The sequence below is a fragment of the Gopherus evgoodei genome, chromosome 4 (genome assembly GCF_007399415.2).
Source record: "Gopherus evgoodei ecotype Sinaloan lineage chromosome 4, rGopEvg1_v1.p, whole genome shotgun sequence".
Taxonomy (NCBI): domain Eukaryota; kingdom Metazoa; phylum Chordata; order Testudines; family Testudinidae; genus Gopherus; species Gopherus evgoodei.
Window position 1 is genome coordinate 71,252,831 of NC_044325.1, and position 19,344 is coordinate 71,272,174.

Here is a 19,344-nt window from a genome sequence, read left to right on the forward strand (position 1 = left end):
ATTTATAGCAAAAAGCTGAAATGCATGTTGTGGGAGGGGAAAAAATCCTAAAAAACAAACAAACAGGATAGTTCAGACATGTTTGAGTATAATACAGTTGTTATGGAGAGCTGCTTTTACCAGCAGGACCAAATATTGGTTTTTTTCATCCCATGTCCCTAAGTGGCTCTCTCAGGGATTGAACTCCCAACCTTGGGTTTACCAAGCCATTACTTAAGCCACTGAGCTATCCTGCTTGTTGAAATAAATAGGTTTAAGCACACACCCCACCCTCACTGAATAGCCAGAATGTTTGCAATTACTTACCTTTGTTCCTGTAGGGTTACAATTGATTAGTGAGTTGGATGGTGAGTTCTGATTAATATGAAACGCTATTGGACAGTTTAAATGTAACCAGGGGTAATGGTGAAGCACTATTGGGCAGTTTAAAAGACCCAGGAGTTGGTGGAATGCTATTGGACAGTTTAAATGTAACCCCTGGGGTAAAGGTGGAGCACTATTGGGCAGTTTAAAAGACCCAGGAGTTGGTGGAATGCTATGAGTCATTCTTGCTAGAAAAACACCTCACCCCCAAACTTTAAGCATGAAAGAAACAACCCCAAGACATTAACTGATTTTGCAAAAGGGGACCCTGCACTTGGAAATGGGGTACTGTTTAACACTGTAAGAAAGCCACAAATGTATTTTAACTTACAGGGGTGGAGGAAGCCCTATTGTGTATATAGCATGGTTCCCACAACAGAGATACAAAAGGGTGTTCTGCAGAATCTATTATTTGAGAGCTGTGGTGATTAAATTAACCTGTTAGCAACTATGTTGAAACAATGGGGCTAAGAGGGTATAAAAACCTTAGGTATGCTGCAGTCTGTCCTTTTAACAGAAAATCTTTTTACATAACTGCTGGACTGCAAAAAGAGGTAAGCTTGCTGTCTCTAACTCTGAAACTACTGCCACTTTTTGCCCATGCTGTCTTTAGTAAATAATGGTGCCTATGCTTATTGCAGTGTGATCTGTTTTAGCATGGAACCAGTAACTTCAAACTGCATTTTACCACCAGGCCAAGGTAAAAACCATTTTAACTATAGTTAGCTTAATACTGTTAATTTTAAAAAAGTATAGGGATTTGGTGGTAATGCTAACATGTTTGCTTGTTTTTAACCTGAAGGCCCACACACACATGGGGGGAACCAGAACAATCATGTTCCAGCAACACTTTATCCCATAGTGAAAGGTAACTTTTTTTTACACAACTGGTTTTTAAAATGCATGTGGGGTTTTTGAAAAGTGTGTGGCTGCAAGCTTGATTTGGGATGGGGGTGGGGTGGGGTGGATTTGTGAAGGCATAGGTTTTTTACAAAAGTATTTGGTTTGTTTTAAACAGGTTTTTTTTTTGTTACTGTACATAATGTGGTGTGTGTTTAAAATGGGCTTTGAGGGGAAAGGCCCAAACTCATGGGCTTTTAAATGCAGAGGGGTAGGGTGGGCTGCAACTGGTTTTTAAATGCATGTGGGCTTTTGAAAAAGTGTGTGGCTGCAAGCTTGATTTGGGATGGGGGGGTGGGGGGGATTTGTGAAGGCATAGGTTTTTTACAAAAGTATTTGGTTTGTTTTAAACAGGTTTTTTTGTTACTGTACATAATGTGGTGTGTGTTTAAAATGGGCTTTGAGGGGGAAAGGCCCAAACTCATGGGCTTTTAAATGCAGAGGGGGTAGGGTGGGCTGCAACTGGTTTTTAAAATGCATGTGGGCTTTTGAAAAAGTGTGTGGCTGCAAGCTTGATTTGGGATGGGGGGGGTGGGTGGGGGGATTTGTGAAGGCATAGGTTTTTTACAAAAGTATTTGGTTTGTTTTAAACAGGTTTTTTTGTTACTGTACATAATGTGGTGTGTGTTTAAAATGGTCTTTGAGGGGAAAAGACCCAAACTCATGGGCTTTTAAATGCAGAGGGGTAGGGGAGCTGCAACTGGTTTTTAAATGCATGTGGGCTTTTGAAAAGTGTGTGGCTGCAAGCTTGATTTGGGATGGGGGGGTGGGGGGGATTTGTGAAGGCATAGGTTTTTTACAAAAGTATTTGGTTTGTTTTAAACAGGTTTTTTTGTTACTGTACATAATGTGGTGTGTGTTTAAAATGGGCTTTGAGGGGAAAGGCCCAAACTCATGGGCTTTTAAATGCAGAGGGGTAGGGTGGGCTGCAACTGGTTTTAAATGCATGTGGGCTTTTGAAAAGTGTGTGGCTGCAAGCTTGATTTGGGATGGGGGGGGTGGGGGGGATTTGTGAAGGCATAGGTTTTTTACAAAAGTATTTGGTTTGTTTTAAACAGGTTTTTTTGTTACTGTACATAATGTGGTGTGTGTTTAAAATGGGCTTTGAGGGGAAAGGCCCAAACTCATGGGCTTTTAAATGCAGAGGGGTAGGGTGGGGTGCAACTGGTTTTTAAATGCATGTGGGCTTTTGAAAAGTGTGTGGCTGCAAGCTTGATTTGGGATGGGGGGGGGGATTTGTGAAAGCATAGGTTTTTTACAAAAGTATTTGGTTTGTTTTAAACAGGTTTTTTGTTACTGTACATAATGTGGTGTGTGTTTAAAAATGGGCTTTGAGGGGGAAAGGCCCAAACACATGGGCTTTTAAATGCAGAGGAGTGTGTGTGTGGGGGGGTGCAACTGGTTTTTAAAAGGCATGTGGGTTTTTGAAAAGTGTGTGTGTGGCTGCAAGCATGATTTGGTGTGTGTGTGGCTGCAAGCTTGATTTGGGATTGGGGGGGGGGATTTGTGAAAGCATAGGTTTTTTACAAAAGTATTTGGTTTGTTTTAAACAGGTTTTTTGTTACTGTACATAATGTGGTGTGTGTTTAAAAATGGGCTTTGAGGGGGAAAGGCCCAAACACATGGGCTTTTAAATGCAGAGGAGTGTGTGGAGGGGGTGCAACTGGTTTTTAAAAGGCATGTGGGTTTTTGAAAAGTGTGTGTGTGTGTGTGTGGCTGCAAGCATGATTTGGTGTGTGTGTGTTATAAAGCTGGGATGGGGGGGGCAAGGGGGATTTGTGAAGGCATAAGTTTTTTTAAAAAGTATTTGGTTTTTACTGTGCATAATGGATTTTTAAAAAGCAGTTTTTGGTTTTTATTTTGCAAAATAAGATGTTTATTGTAGGGCCAGAAATGATTATTTTGTTGTAAAGCTATGATTTTTAAATAGAAAAACACCCTGCTGAATGAATATATATAATTTAAGTTTTACAAGATGGTTTTATGTGTTTGCTCCACAGTACTGTCAAAACATGACCAGAGGGAAAACAAACTCAAAAGAAAAAGAGAGGAGACAGCTGAAAAGGAAAATTCACCAGCATCAGTGACTGATGGACGGATGAAGCCTAGTAAATATATTTGGCTTATTGGTTTAGTTGTTCTATGAGGTTTTGTATTTTAAGTAAATACATAGGTGTGGGTGAGAGAGAGATGGTAAGGTTCAGGTTTTTTTTGTAACATGTGTTTTTTTTCCCCTCATAGGCATGGGCAACCTTTCTGAAAATACTGTAGTCAGCGCTACAAGGACACCTCCTCCAGAACCACCAAAGAAACTCAAAAGAAAAAGAGAGGAGACAACTGAAAAGGAAAATTTACCAGCATCAGTGACTGATGGACAGATGAAGCCCAGTAAATATATTTTGCTTATTGGTTTAGTTGTTCTATGAGGTTTTGTGTATTAAGTAAATACACAGGTGTGGGTGAGAGAGAGAGAGATGGTAAAATTCAGTTTTTTTTGTAAACTGTTATGGTTTCTTTCCCCTCATAGGCATGGGCAACCTTTCTGAAAATGCTGTAGTCAGCGCTACAAGCACACCTCCTCCAGAAGAACTACCAAAGAACCAAAAATCTGCTTTGAGACCTTTAACAACGCAAAACAGCACTGAAGTGCAGATGAAGCATCCGGGCAGCCCAGACCTCATATACGTGAAACCCAAGGACAAAACAAAAGACTCTGGTAAAAAGCAACCACACAAACACAACTCCAGTTGCTCAGCGGCTACAGCCACACCAAGCCCTGAGAAAACTGTGAGCGAAAATGCCCACATTCACAAACCCAGAGCACGCACTCTAGGGGTTCTGAAGGTGCGCAAACCTGGAGCATGTGATGTATGGGCTCCATATAAAAAACCATGGACTAGAAGCTTCTGCGATGCCAAGGTGTTGCAACCACACAAACACAATTCCAGTTCTTCAGCGGCCACCGCCACAGCAAGCCCTGAGAAAACTGTGAAAGAAAATGCCCACGTTCACAAACCCGGAGCATGCGCTCTAGGGGTTGTGAATAAAACACCGAGCACTGACAAAACATTCTCCCAAAACCATAAGCTCGCCACAGCTCCCCCAAGTTCTAGTGTTTGGGAAGAGTTTGATGCTTCCATCAGAAAAGTGATGGATGCTGTATCCTCGGGGAGTCTAAAAGAACGGCCTTCTAGAAAGACTTGGGAAAAATATGATGCTTTGTTCAGAGCAATGTTAAAAGACAGGAGGGCTGAAAAGGGTGTCTCTGAGCAGGCATGACTAGTCGTGGAAAGGGGCCTGGGTAAAAGGGGCACCCTCCAGAGTACACATCAGCTTATGTGTAAACAAAAGGGGGGACAGCGCTTGAGGGATAAACGGATGGCTGCCAAAAAGTTTCAGGCCAGGGTGGCTGTAAAAATCTTAAAAAGGGCTAAAGAGGTAATGAGGAAAAAAAAACAAAGAGAGATGCCTCCTACTGGAGGCTCTCAGACTGGCTTCTCTGAAAATGGGGAGATGGAATCAGACTCTGGTTTAGCAAATTCCCCAGAGGGCTCTCTAGACAGGCCCCATTCTACTTCCAATGACCCTCATGGAGGCTTCTCAGAGTTTGACTCCCAAATAGCATCTGATGTAGAAGATCCCTCTAATGATCCCATAGAGGAACCCCCAAGTAACCCCGAAAATGCAGAGGTGTATATGGAAAGAGTGAGAAGTTGGCAACATGAATTACCTAGATTTGGGGGGTCAGTATATTGTGAGGAATTTCGTTTTGTCAATCTTGAGCAAGTAAATTCAGCTCAGCAGGTTGTTGAAGCCATACACCAAGGAATACAGTTGGTGCTCGATGATGTTAATGGTAGGGTAGGCCCTGATGATTACGTTCAGTTACGTTTAGAGAGCCGTAATTTAGCTAACCCTTTGTTTTCAGTCAGAAGAACTAGGGATGAGCTATCTGCTGAGGATTTCTTAAATCAGACCTCAAAGCTGCTACAGAGCAATAGAGAGTTGCATCTCGATGGGACATTGCGCCTTGTTGTGACAGTTGTGAAAAACAGGGGTGGGGGTGCTCGTAGAGTTTTAAATTCTATCCTTAGTAGTCAAATTATTCATAAAAAAAGACAGTGTTTGGTAGACCTGACTTACACCGGTACCAATCTGTGTTTTGCTGGTGGCCTTTTGGCCGTCATGTCCGATCGTAAACCTACGGACACGGAATTGTTAGCGGAGGCGAGAAAGTTGCATGAGAAACTGGGGTGGTCAGATCAAAAAAAGATTCTGGTCAGTGACGTAGCAAAGTTTGAACAGCATTTAGGAGTGAACATACACGTGGTGCTTTATACGGAAAAAGGTGGCTGGGGCTTTTTTAAAACAGGAGGCCTCACGTACCCCAAGACTTATTTCATCCTGTTGCACGATGAGCATTACTATGGAGTTCTGGATGTGAAAAAGTTGTTTGGAGCGAAAAATTATTGTGAGTTTTGCCACACGGTGTACAGCCACGACCACTCTTGTAGGTATCGTTGCCGCCTCTGCTTGAGTGTAACGTGCTCAGACAGCGTGGGCGTGCAGCTGCGGTGTCCTAGCTGTAGACTGTATTGTCGATCCAAAGAATGTTTAGACAGACATATCGACTGTGCATCAAAAAACCAAGTTGAATGCCTGTCTAAAACTTTGTGTGATAAGTGTCAGTCTTACGTGAACAAGCGGCATAAGTGTAAAGGGAGGCGATGTAAGCAGTGTCAGGGTTTGATTGTTGGTGATGTAGACAGTCACTTTTGTTTTATGGATAGCCTTAGAAAGCCTGAATCCTCAGAAAAGTATATTTTTTATGATTTTGAATGCATGCAGGAGACTGGGTTGCACACTCCCAATTACATTTTTGCTATGTCCTTAAATCCAGAAAAATCCTGGGAATTTAAGGGCGATGAGTGTCTGTCTGTCTTTGTTAAGACCTTTATCGGCAAAGAGTTTCGCGACTATACGTTCCTAGCGCACAATTCCAAAGGTTATGATGCGTACTTCATCGTTAGGCAGTTACTGAAGGAAAAGATGTGCATAGAACTGATCACTCAGGGTAGTAAACTAATGTGTGTGGAAGTGAAGGCCCTGGGGATTCGTTTTATAGACTCTTTAAACTTCTTGCCCATGAAGCTTAGCAAGCTACCGCAGGCATTGGGATTTGAAGGGTGCAAAGGTTATTTTCCACATTTTTTTAACACTGTAAAAAATCAAAATTATGTGGGACCTATGCCCAGTGTGGCACACTATGGTGTAGAAAGCATGATGCCCAGGGAGAAAACAGAGTTTCTCGACTGGTATCAGGACCACAGTTCTGAGGTGTTTGACTTGCAGAAAGAGCTCGCGTATTACTGTCAGCAGGATGTCAAAATTTTGAGACAGGCTTGTATTCTATACAGAAAAGAGATCATGAAAATGACGGAGAAGGGAGATGTAGTAGAGAAAGAACCTGGTAAATTCACCGAAGTAAAACTGTGCATAGATCCATTCCAGTACATAACACTGGCATCTGTTTGCATGGCTATGTACAGGTTTATGTTTTTGGAGCCTAACACAGTAGCTCTTCTGCCTCCAGACAACTATCACAGGCAGAAAAAAAGATATTCAACCCCATCTATTCAGTGGCTGTTGTATATCTCTTACAAAGAAAATATACAAATACGGCATGCTTTACAGGGTGGGGAACTACAGGTAGGACCCTACTTTTTAGACGGTTATGCCGATGTTGATGGGCTACGCACAGCCTTTGAGTTTAATGGATGTTTTTTCCTCGGCTGTGTCACCTGTTATTGTGAAAAAGCACAAAATCCTATGACGGGGACATCTTTTGGGTTTCTTTATTACAAGACGCAGCTCAAGGCTGACTATCTGAAACGACTTGGTTTTGTAGTGAGGACTCTTTGGGAGCACGAGTGGGAGGTGATGAAAGAAACAGACAGGGAGTTGGCAGACTTTTTAAACCGAGCCCAGTTACCCCAGCCTCTTGTGCCTAGAGATGCTCTTTTTGGGGGGAGAACAAACGCTATCCGCCTGTATTACAAGCCTAACCCCGGGGAAGAAATCCACTATTATGATTTTACCAGCCTGTACCCTTTCGTAAACAAAACCAAAGAATACCCTATCGGACACCCCGATATACTTTATGACAAATTTGGACCCCTGGCAAATTATTTTGGAATTGCAAAAGTTAAAGTTTACCCCCCACGAGGCCTGTTTTTCCCATTGCTACCCGTCAGAGTGGGTGGCAAGCTTATGTTCCCGCTATGCCAAACCTGTGCGGAAACCGAGCAGCAGGAGACATGCACCCATACTGACGAGGAGCGGGCCATCCTGGGGACTTGGTGCACGGTGGAATTGAACGCGGCTATAGCGAAGGGGTACGTGGTGGCTAAAATCTATGAAATCTGGCATTTTAATGAAAAATCTAATAAACTCTTTTCAGAGTACATAAAATTACACCTCCGCCAGAAACAAGAGGCTTCAGGGTATCCCAGTTGGTGCACCAACGAGGAAAAACAAAATAAGTACGTTAGCGATTTCTGCCAGAAAGAAGGCGTGCGTTTACGCCAACATGAGATCAGATCAAACCCTGCTAAACGCCAAATCGCTAAACTGTTTTTAAATTCTCTGTGGGGTAAATTCGGCCAAAGAACCAACCTACCCAACACCAGCATCGTGAGAGACCCTGACGAACTCTTGCAGTACCTATTTTCCCCCAATTACAAGGTTTCATCCTGCGAGTTTATCGATGATGAAACAGCGTGCGTGTCTTGGAAGCATGCAAAAGAACGGTACTCTGTCTCTGGCAATACCAATGTTGTCATAGCCTGTTTCACCACCGCTTATGCCCGCTTAGAATTATACAGTCTGCTAGACGGTTTGCAAGAGCGGTGCCTGTACCACGACACTGACTCGGTGATATTTGTGAAAAGGGAGGGTGCCTGGAATCCCCCTTTGGGGGATTATTTAGGGGAACTCACAAGTGAGCTCCCGCCAGATCAACACATCACCGAGTTTGTGTCGGCAGGCCCAAAAACGTATGGGTATAAGTTGTCTGGAGGAAAGGCCTGTATAAAAGTCAAAGGTATTACCCTAAACGTAGCAAACTGTGAAAAAATCAACTTTGAAAGTTTAAAAGATCTAGTCCTGGACTACTGCACGGGCCTGCGAGATAACGAAAACACCTCAAAAAAGATAGAGGTGCAGCAGCCCTCTATTGTAAGAAACAAAAACCAGTGGCAAATAGAAACAAAAACCCTTAAAAAAACACAAAAAGTGGTTTATAACAAGAGGGTCCTAGGAAAAGGTTTTAAAACCCTGCCCTACGGCTTTTGAAAAAAATGGATACGAGGTGGAAACACCCCTTTTCCGCAATTCTTGCGGGGCCTAGCAACTGCGGAAAAAGTTACTTTATAAAAAATGTGTTGAATAATGCCAAACAAACACTATCTGTTATGCCTGAGAATATCGTGTGGTGTTATAGTTGTTGGCAACCTCTGTATAAAGAACTGCTCTGTAAATATCCCTTTATCAATTTTATGGAGGGGTTGCCTGATGCTTTGGATGATGACAGTTTGTTTCCTACTAATAAAGTAAATATGGTTATCATAGACGATCTGATGAACTCTGCTTGTGAAAGCGGTGAAATCGAGAAAGCTTTTACCAAGTACGTGCATCACAGAAACCTGAGCATTATGTATATAGTTCAGAACGTATTTTGTCAGGGAAAAAAGAGTCGCACAATTAACCTAAACACAAAGTACATGGTTCTATTCAAAAACCCCAGGGATAAATTACAAATTGCTACGCTCGCTCGGCAAATGTACCCTGGCAAAGCTCAATTCTTTCTAGAAGCTTTTGAGGATGCTACCAAAAGACCTTATGGCTACCTGGTGGTGGATTTAAATGCTTCCACACCGGAAGCTTATAGACTAAGAACCGGTCTTTTCCCTCCAGACTGGCCAGTGGTTTATACTTTAAAAAAAACAGCTGGATATAAAAAGAAATGACTTATCGGCAGGTCCCTTTTTAACAGCTGGGACTGCTGACTGAAAACATGTCTAGCTGCGTGAAGAGAAACCTGGGCCTTTTAAAATTACTTAGCAAATCGTCCCCGCAGCAAAGGAAGGCTATTCTGTGTTCGGCCTCTGACGATCTAGTAGTGGCCATCTCAGAAATAGCGCTCAATACCTTAAAAGGAAACATACCTTTAACACAAAATCAAGTGCGTGTGTTGAAAAAGAAACGCACGCTTATAAAAACTTTGTGTAATAAGAGCGTTTCACTTAAAAGAAAAAAGCATCTGGTAAAGCAGTCTGGGGGGTTTATTGGGCCTCTGTTAAGTTTTGCTATCCCCCTGATAACAGGGCTTTTAACTAATCGATAATGGAGTATGCAGAAAAAATGTACCTGGTGCCCAGCCACCAGTTGGAGCAATTAAGGGCTCCCCCTCCAGCAGAGGAAAATATCAGAACAGCAGCAACTCGCTTACTGGATGCTGAAATGAAGTCTGTTCTTCAAAGAACTGACCTGGCCGAATACGAAAAGGCTAAACTTTACAGCGCCGTGCTTCAAAGGTACCTAACGTACGTGAAGCAAAGTGATGCGGATAAAGGGAAAATAAGTCTGTTTCTACCGGAACAGGAACAAAGCGTAACTGCCAAACCCCCAGAAACACCAAAGAACTCAGACTCTGTTGCTCAGGAGGTGCTGGATAATGTGAATAAGCGTTATAAAAAAAATGCAATAGTATTGCTAAATAAACTGGGGCAGGATAAAAATCTCTCTTCATGGAATGATAAAGGGTCTTTTGTGTACAAAGGCTCTGTGGTTAATGGTTCTAACATGCTTGACTTAGTCAGGGCTGTCACCCAAACTCGCTCTGTACCTAGCAAACGTGTACCTAAAGGATGGGATGTGTTTATGAATGCCATGGCGGAACTGAACGTACCATCTTCTGTCATGGGCAATGCAGCCAACAGAGACCTTTTGGAACGCCTCAAGGCCTCGACTGCTGACACCGGGGTGGATCAGGAATCCGTGACCCCTTTTTTGCCCTATAAAAAAAAAAAAAGATTGGCTAAAAGAGCCCAATGGCTCAGTGTGTAACGTTTTTCACATTCTAAAAATTTTAAAACTTGTAATGTTTTGCTTTAAATAAAACATTTCTAGATTTTTTTTTTAAAAAATCTGTGTAATTTTTTCAATTGGTCATTTAAAAAACAGACAAACATCAATTTCTTTAAACCCCTAACCTGGGGTGCTTTATTGGGTAACATGGCTATAAAAATCATTACAAGATACACATGTCTGGGCTTGTTGAAACATGTTTTGAGCAAGGCTAGGCATGCCCAAAAATTTAAATTTATTTTTTACAAAATTTATCACCATCCGGTCATTTTGCACTAAATCGTCAGAATACAATTTTAAAATCCGGTCAAAAGATAAACCCTTGCTACGATGATGTAAAAAAAACACGCAGTGATAGCCACAGGCGACGGAGCGGGGGTCTTGTAATTGTCTATTGTGAAACACCATGTCTGTGGCATTTTTGTTTAAAAATTTCATAATGCTTTTAGGAAACAACACACTGTTCGGGGGTTGCCCATATGAGTCAAAAAACTCTCCACGGTTATGCTCCGCCAGATACAGGGCGAGCCAGTGTTCACCCGGTTGGTTGTGTGGATGCGTGTTCACCACCAAACCTACGGGCCTCTGAGACAGCTTGCTTCCAGGGAGCCAATCACAAGGGAACACATCTAAAAAATTCTTTTTTGTGTAAGGATCCGTTGATAAGACACGTGAGAGCTGCACGGTGTCCATGTTCACATGTAGTCAAACAGAACATTTCTTCTTTGATTTATTTCTATGACGTTGTCAAAAACTCCATACACAATCATATTGACGGTAACCGTTAAAGCCCTTCCAAACCGTATTTCTGCTCTCAGGTTCCCAGTTTTAATCAGGGAATAGTGATCTGCGCATTCCTGGTCGGGAGACAGGTCAAAGGCAAACAAGGTGTAACCCTGTGCAAACTCCTCACGGTCGATTAACAGAGAACGATCTTTCATGTGTTTACCAGCTGTCTGTACCAGATTCATGTATTCTCTCACGCAGCGTCCTGCCTCGAAGTCCGGTTGCAGAGGCTTGGTCGGTACCTGTTCACCATCCACATACAGGGCCACAAAATTAATATCGTAATGTTTAAAATGAAAGGGATTTTTAGTGTAACTGCCGCTAAAGGCATCGTTATCCACAAATCCTAGGACAAGCATTTTGGGTAACTGTCCCAAGAACAGGTTTTCCTGGTTACTGACCCTGCTGCCTGCAGGGATGCTAAACACTTTCATTCCCACACGGTCCACGGGGTATTTAGCATTAGCGGCAAGCAGGGCCTCTGCATGCCCCAAACGGACACCCGGGGCCACCCGTACTTTCTTCACAAAAAGGGACGCTGATACAATGCGCAGTTTAAAGCCTTCAGCCGCACTGCCCATTAAACAGAAGGCGTCTTTACTGCGTGTCAGTTTAATTTTCACATCCACTCCGTTTAACAAAAGTTTTTCTTGAAAAAACAGGTCACTGTGTAGATGGCCCAGCAGCTCTACCGTTCTGCTCTGGGCCGTCAGCTTTGCACGCTTCACAAACCCTAGATTCTCTCCATCCAACTCTGTTTTTTCATGTTGTCCAGCAGTGTCTTTGTAAAACAGGCCGGCAGAAAATTGCGTGGCGAGGGTGTCATCGCTGTAATTGAGCACTGATTCTATAAAGGCCCTGTAAGGGTAACAGTTGTTGCTTTGGCTTACAAGGCGGTCTCCCAGCGTAACATCCAACTGACTGAAAATAGAGGCCACGGGGTAATTCACCAGGCCCACTTCGGCGTCCGCAGCAAGTTCAGTTCCGTCTCCTTTTACAATCTTGCAACACAGGTAAAGCAGCGTGTTGTTTAAATCCATATAATCTATGCCATTCCCTGCTATAAAAAAGTCAATGGGGGCAGACTCCGTAACGGCCGATAGAGGTGGCACCTCGATGTAAATGCTTTTCTCGATGCTGGTCTGCGTAGGGGCTATTTGAAACAAGTCTAGTTCGGATTTGGTGCACTCTTCAGACCCGCAGTGAACAAAAGCCATATTGATTAAAATATGTCTCTTTTACCAGGCAGAGCGCGTCTCCTCTTTTGCCCAGGCTGCTTCTTGGACTTTCGTTTATGGCCGGCTCTGCGTGTCAAAGCCCTTCTTTTAAAAGGTTTTGGGGGACCTGTGCGTCTCGGGTATGACGTATTTCTCTTTCTTTTCTTCCTCCTTTTAATGTACATCAGCCCTGATCCTTCCTGTGAAGCTGTATTCCCCACCTTCTCCAGAACAGCACGGGAGACATGACCTACCACATCTTTAGCTATGTTTTGAGCGGCGGTTTTTTACGTGGGGCTTAATAATCTCTAGCCCCCTCCTCAAAAGCGGTACAGCTTTTCGAAAGAGGCTACGAAATATTCCACCCACACCAGCCCCGTACATCACGGGGGCCCCATGATATCCAGGAAGGGCGTATCCAGCCTGGGCTTTGTAATAGTTCCTGTAGATGGTGGGGTCGCCATAATTTTTATGATCGCCATAATAGTGTTTTTTTTTGCTTTTTAGAAACCTCGCTCTCTCCGCGGTCGCAAATGCAGCTTGATGATCACCTTGCCGAAGCGAAATGAGACATGTCTGTTCTGATCTGTCTTTATTTCAATGGTAATGGTGTCGATGTGGTGTTTACTAACAGGAACGTAATGAGGTTTATCATAGGTGATGGTAACAAACTCATTGTTCCTTCCTTGGACAGGGACGCAGCGTAACAGGGGAACAGAAAAGTCCCCCACAAACTGGTGTTCTACAATATCCGTGTACAGATACAAGGAGTTAAAACCCCCTGTAATGTCTGCCGAGAAGGAAAATTTTTGGACATTGCGTTTTGGGCCCAAACCCAAAATGTTAGCTAGTTCCCCGCCAGTAGAAAACCCATAGTTAAAATTGGTAGATTTAAGTCTCACTTTTCTACCTACAGGGTCGTAGTTCATGACCATCTCAGGCGGTCCTTGGTGACGAGCCATGGTGCTGTTCATATGCTCCAGTAATTCAGGTATGGTCGAGTAATAACCTCGTCGTAGGATGAAATTCCACTTCGTATCTTCAAAGGTAATTTCAAAAGGGGTGTCTTCATTGATAGTATTCCAGCTGTGCGGGTATTGTATTTCCACTAACCCCACCTCCCAGGCACCTGGGAGATCCAAGGGCTTAATTAGCCGTATTGTAAAGTTCGAGATGGTGTTTTGGGGAAAAACTGCAGAGCTGGCATTGCTGGGCAAAGTGATGTAAAACCCTCCGTCGCTCATTATTATTTTTTCTTCTATCTGTCTTTGCAGGAGGAATTGTTTTTTTTTTTTTCTCTCTCTTTGGTTTGTCTCTAAATGTCACAGAGTTGAGAAGCTTCCACCCAGCTGTTAAACTTATCAGGCCAACCCAACCATTTTACCAGTAAGTGTTTTTTTCTCCCTTTTCCTTTCTCCGCTAGAATTTTTTCAATCCTGTAAATCCTGTCTCGTTTGGGGTTTACTTTTTGTAATTCTTCAGGGTAAAAAGATCCAGTAACTGCCTCACCTTCATAATCTTTTAATCGGTATACAGGTCTTCGGCCCCTGGTTAAGGCTTCATCCACTATGAATATCTCATCGGTAAACGTCTGTTCATAACCTTTTTCAAAAGCGCCTTTGGTTTTAGATAGTCTCACGTGATCGCCTTTTCTAAAAGGGGGAACAACCTGTTTTATTTTAAAACTGTCTCCGTAAACCGTTTTCCACACCTTCAGAGAATTTGAAGGGTTAACATCTATGGGTCTGGTACGTATAGTCCTGTGAAAGCTCTGGTTATAACTCTTTATAAAGTCAGGTAAGACGTCAATGTAGCGAAAGGTGTTATGGGCTGTAAAATATCTCCACATCCTAGTTTTTAAAGTTCTGTTAAATCGCTCCACAACCCCTGCTTTGACTTCATTATTAGTAAGAAAATGGTGAACCCCATGCTGCTTTAACAGTCCACTTAAAGGTTTGTTTAAAAATTCTTTCCCCCGATCGGTTTGTAATTTTTGAGGCACGCGACCTTCGCTGAAAATAGCTTTAAAGGCCTTGGATACCTCACCACTTGTCTTGTCTTTTAGGCATAAGGCCCAGGCATATTTGGATAAAATGTCTATCACTGTTAAGATGTACTTAAAGCCATTGTTGTGTTTGGAGAACTGATGCATATCCACCAAATCTGCCTGCCACTGTGCATCCACATCTGAAACAATAGTCTTGTTTCTTTTAAAATGTATTCGAGCTGGTTTGTGTAAAGTGTAAGCATCCTGGTCTGAAAGCCAAGCTGTTACCTGTCTTCTATTTAAAGTTTTACTATGCTTTCTGGCCACTTGAAAAAGAGGGTTCACTCCGCCAAAGCTCCCAACTTCCCTGGGATTGTAATATATTTTCTTTAACAGAGCTGTCGGTGTAGACATGACTGTTACTGGTACCGTCTTTTACTACCACAAGTATAAAAGGGGACACGCTCATATTGACACATTTAAATACATTTTATTAATTGCCTGGTTTAACATGATCTTTTACAGCCGCCTGTAAAATGGACGCCTTAACTGCTTCCATAAGGGAGTCTGAGCTGTTTCATTCTTCCATTTTGTGATTTTCGGCTTCAGATCTGTCTCTCGGATAGCAGTAAAAACAGCTGACGCGCAAGTTCTTAAAGGCCTCCAGAAAGGCATCGTCGAGCTCCTGAAAAATTTTCAGAAAAAGAAACAGAGTAAGTAAGTACCCCAGCTGCTGGGATTTTTTTTTAATTTATGCAAACCCCCGGTTCCTAGCTTCATTACCCACCCCCTCCTCTACCGCCATTTCTTAATCATTCATTTACCTGAGCGCCATCTTTTCCATTTGCCTTGTCCACCGGTGACTCTCCCAAGCGGCGATCTGAGGGGGTGGACAAAGAGAGGTCATCAGGCTCCTCAGGGTGCCTCACGAGGGGTTTCTGGTCGGTTTCCGACGTATCCATCAACTGGTCGGCCAAAGGGCTCCTCTCGATCGTTCCCTCCTCCTCCTCAGAACTGTCGCTGGTGTAGGTCCTGCGCCACATAAGTATGGTGCTTGGGTCCAAAACAAAGTCCGAAGTTCTAACGGGGGTGGTAAAGGAGTCCATGTTTTCCTCTGAGCAGCCTTTCCACGCTTTCTAAAACACGTGTCCTTGGTAAGAAAAATGGCCTCCTCTGTTCGGCGCTGGTACTTATGGGGTATTGGTGCTGCACTCGGGTTGGCGGAGGGCCTTGGGAGGAGTTCTTAGAGGGGTCACCCCGGTTGGTCAAAATCTCCTCTCGGGGTGGTCCTTTCGGGAGGAAACCCCTCCTGATTGGTAGAGGGTGGTGGGAGGAGTTCTTAGAGGGGTCACATGACCCTCTTCTAGACGGGGTCATCCACCCCCGGAAGTCGCCCTGATTGGTCAAATCTCCTCTCGGGGTGGTCCTTTCGGGAGGAAACCCCTCCTGATTGGTAGAGGGTGGTGGGAGGAGTTCTTAGAGGGGTCACATGACCCACTTCTAGATAGGTCACCCGCCCCCGGAAGTTGCCCTGATTGGTCAAATCTCCTTTTGGGGTGGTCCTTTTGGGAGGAAACCCCTCCTGATTGGTAGAGGGTGGTGGGAGGAGTTCTTAGAGGGGTCACATGACCCACTTCTAGATAGGTCACCCGCCCCCGGAAGTTGCCCTGATTGGTCAAATCTCCTCTTGGGGTGGTCCTTTCGGGAGGAAACCCCTCCTGATTGGTAGAGGGTGGTGGGAGGAGTTCTTAGAGGGGTCACATGACCCACTTTGCTTCCGGTCATGTGGCCATCTTGACCCCGGAAGTAATACCCCCATAGGGTGGGACTTCCGGTGACAGGTGGGAGGGACTAGAGGGGTCAAGGGGCGGGGTTAGGGGCGGGGTTAGGGTTTGATTGATGGTAGGGCCCTTATACTACTCACAGACATCAAATTACTCTCCCACCATTGGATCGGGGCTGGGGTAACTTGCAGGGCAGCATGAGGAAGTTTGCATTGGTGCTACTTGTGCCATGCCTGTTTTACAGGACGAGATTCCTGAATTCCTCAGAGCCCTTTTCCCTATTAATGTATTCCATTATTACAACAGGGGGCCTGAATCACGATTGCCCTGTGATCTCACGGCGCAGCCAGCAGAGCCATCTCCTGGGGTTGTTCCCTGATATAGGGGGCTGCCTGGCTGTGATAGAGCCAAATAACAGCTCTACCTCAACTCCACAGTAGTCTCACCTGCAGGGAGTGTGTTAGAGGCATTCCTGAGGAAAGGAGACATGATCAAAGTATTGCTGCACTCTGGCTATTCCTGGCAGCCACAATGGCCCATGGTGGCCACAGGCAGCCAGGTGCATATTAGGGCAGCCCCCAGTGCCCAAACCTGTGTCTATACTGGCCTATGAAAGGGGAGATCCACTCCCTTGCACTGAGTTCATCTCTGGCACCAGGATGAATTGGGCTAAGTCAATCTGGCACCTTTCTCTAAAAATAATTAACTGTGATGAATAAGAGCAGGGCTGGGAGACAAGATACAAGACAATTTGGAAGAAATGAACATTTTGAAACAGCCTCTTTTGAAGAGTAAAGGTTGGTGCCCAAGTGACTTTCCTAGCATTTCAAGAAAGGTTCAGAATATCACAGATGCCTGGCAAACCCAAGCCAAGAAAGTTTAGTCTACACAGAGGTGATGTGTGACACATTAAATGTTGCTAATGAGCATCAGGTGTTTTGAGGGGAAAATGACTCCTTGTCTTATGAATAGTAATTATTTTAAAGATCTATTTAGCATTTAGATTGCTTAGGAGGGAAAAAGCTTCCAACAACTGCTTGCCTTGAAAAATGCTCTGGTAATAAATGGGTCTCCCTGAACACTGCTTTCATCTACCTAAACAGAAAACAGAGATGATACTTTAACTTGGGATAATTAGAAGGACATAGTTGGGTTGTCTTTGTCAATGGCATTATAACATACTGCCGCTACATTTAAAATAAGCAAACAAAACCATGCAATAGTGTGTTTAAGCAAGCTAATAATTCCTGCATTAAACACTTGAAGTCATTTGAGAGGGGCTCCGAAAGAACCAACTTGAATACTCGTGCTTTGTAATTTTATGCAAAGGGTAAACACTTCAGTATGGTTTTGTACACAGCTACAGCTGTCAAATTTTTAACATTTTAACACAAGCCAGTACTCGGATGGGAGACCTCCAAGGCAAACCCCAGGTGCTCCAAGAAGTGGTACTGGCGAGTCAGTAGGGGAAGCTCTTGTGTCCCAGCCTGGTGTTAGGGGGTGCGTGCTAGTCAGGTGCAGTCTTTCCAATGAGAGGGAAGACAAAGATCTTGACCACTATGTAAAAATGACTTGCATGCACTCACTTGACCATTGCTTTGTTTCAGAGCCTCACAAAGTGATTCATACCATAGAAATAAATGTATTCATGATCTGTTGTCTCTTGTCTTACACTTTGTGAGCTCTTTGGGCCAGAGACTGTTTTTTTGTTCTGTCTGCACAGTGCCTAGCACAATGGGGTCCCAGCCACTACAGCAATACAAATAATAAATGTAAATCTGTCTCTACTGGTTGGTACCTCTGCTGTTAATTGCTGGTTTTAAGGCATTCAGACACCATTGGGAGGGTTGCATAAGCTGCTTCTCTACTTACTATTTGTACAATGCAGCCATATACTAGGTGCTGTTTCATTTCTATGACAGATTCTGCAGGAACACAGTTATCTTTCAGTGTGGACTCTGTGTGCACCTATAGAGCTGCATAAAATTGCCAAGGACATTTACCAGCCCAGGAACAAGATTTACATGTCTGTCCTTTTCCATGATCATCTATAATAATCAAAAGCAAGTGAGTAGAATTTTCCAAAGCTGTGTAGGTGGGAGTTTGTACAGATGAGTGTGTGTACATACACACTACAGCTGGGTGAACAACTGATTTTTCTTTTAGCCTAGAGTTCAGGTGGAACCAAAACCAATTTTTTTTTTTAAATTTTGGCTAATCAAAAGAGTCAGTAAGTTTTTGTTTCAGGTCAAACCAAAATTTTTTTTCCACCACAAAATGAAATGTTTAAAATGCCAAAAATAAAACCTTCTTGACAAAAGCAAAGGAAAAGCAGAGCTAGAATGACTAGCCAGAGAGGAGGAGATGGTGGTCACCCCCTTCTCCAGAGTAACCTTGGGTAAGCAGAGAGGAGACCTGGGTTCCAGTATCTGCTCCTGCATTGGAATTTGAGTCTCCACACCCCCGTTGAGAGGTCTAACCACTGGTCTATTCCCTTAAGGAGGGGGGCGAGGAAGGCACACTATTGTTACTGCCTCCTCTGTTTTCTGAAGGGCACCTTAATCCCCTTGTGAATCTAGCCTGAAAAATCAAAACATTTCCAAAGCTATTCATATTGACATTTCCCACCTTTTTTTCATTTCAACCAAAACAATTCACTAAAAATTGACAAAAATTCAAGAACTGGTTCTGTCAACCCAAATCTGCATTTTTCAACCAAAATATTTCACCCCAACTCTAACACACACACCTACTTTGGCTTAGTAATATGGTTCCAAACCCTATTAAAAAAAGATTCTTAGGTACGCCAGGCAGATAACCTTGATGAACAACTGGGAGCAGCGTGTCTTGCATCCCAGAGGGCTATGATGCAGCTGCATGCTGGGATCTGCTCCAGGGACCATCTTAAAACTGTTCAGTGTCAGATGGAGAGGCAAAGAGCCAGCTCTCAAGCTGAGCAAGTCCAGCACTCTGTAGTCAAAAGTCCATCTGCTGGAATTTGGGACCTTTTCTCAAAGATTGCAGATATGTTTCTGCTTTGAGGAAAACGGCCCACATCAGAGTTGTTGATACACAAATGATAAATATGCTTTCTGCATTCCTAAGTGGATCTACCATATTCAGTAGCATTGTAAGCCTGGATTGTAAGCTTAAAGCCACC

At 43.6% G+C, this 19,344-nt stretch overlaps 1 protein-coding gene across 3 annotated transcripts; it reads left to right on the top strand.

The window, feature by feature from the left end:
• The first annotated feature begins 146 nt into the window (after positions 1–146).
• On the top strand, positions 147–12,871 carry LOC115650187. Of its 3 annotated transcripts, XM_030559707.1 has the most exons (6): positions 147–1,063; positions 1,166–1,231; positions 3,264–3,371; positions 3,505–3,651; positions 3,791–3,979; positions 12,442–12,871. In XM_030559707.1, exons 1-6 carry the CDS (start codon positions 964–966, stop codon positions 12,660–12,662), a joined length of 831 nt encoding a protein of 276 aa, XP_030415567.1. In that variant the 5' UTR covers positions 147–963; the 3' UTR covers positions 12,663–12,871. The 3 variants fall into 3 exon arrangements, with proteins under 3 accessions (XP_030415567.1, XP_030415565.1, XP_030415566.1); XM_030559705.1 differs by lacking the exon at positions 12,442–12,871 and having other exon boundaries at positions 3,791–7,037; XM_030559706.1 differs by lacking the exons at positions 3,505–3,651; positions 12,442–12,871 and having other exon boundaries at positions 3,791–7,037.
• The last annotated feature ends 6,473 nt before the right edge of the window (positions 12,872–19,344 follow it).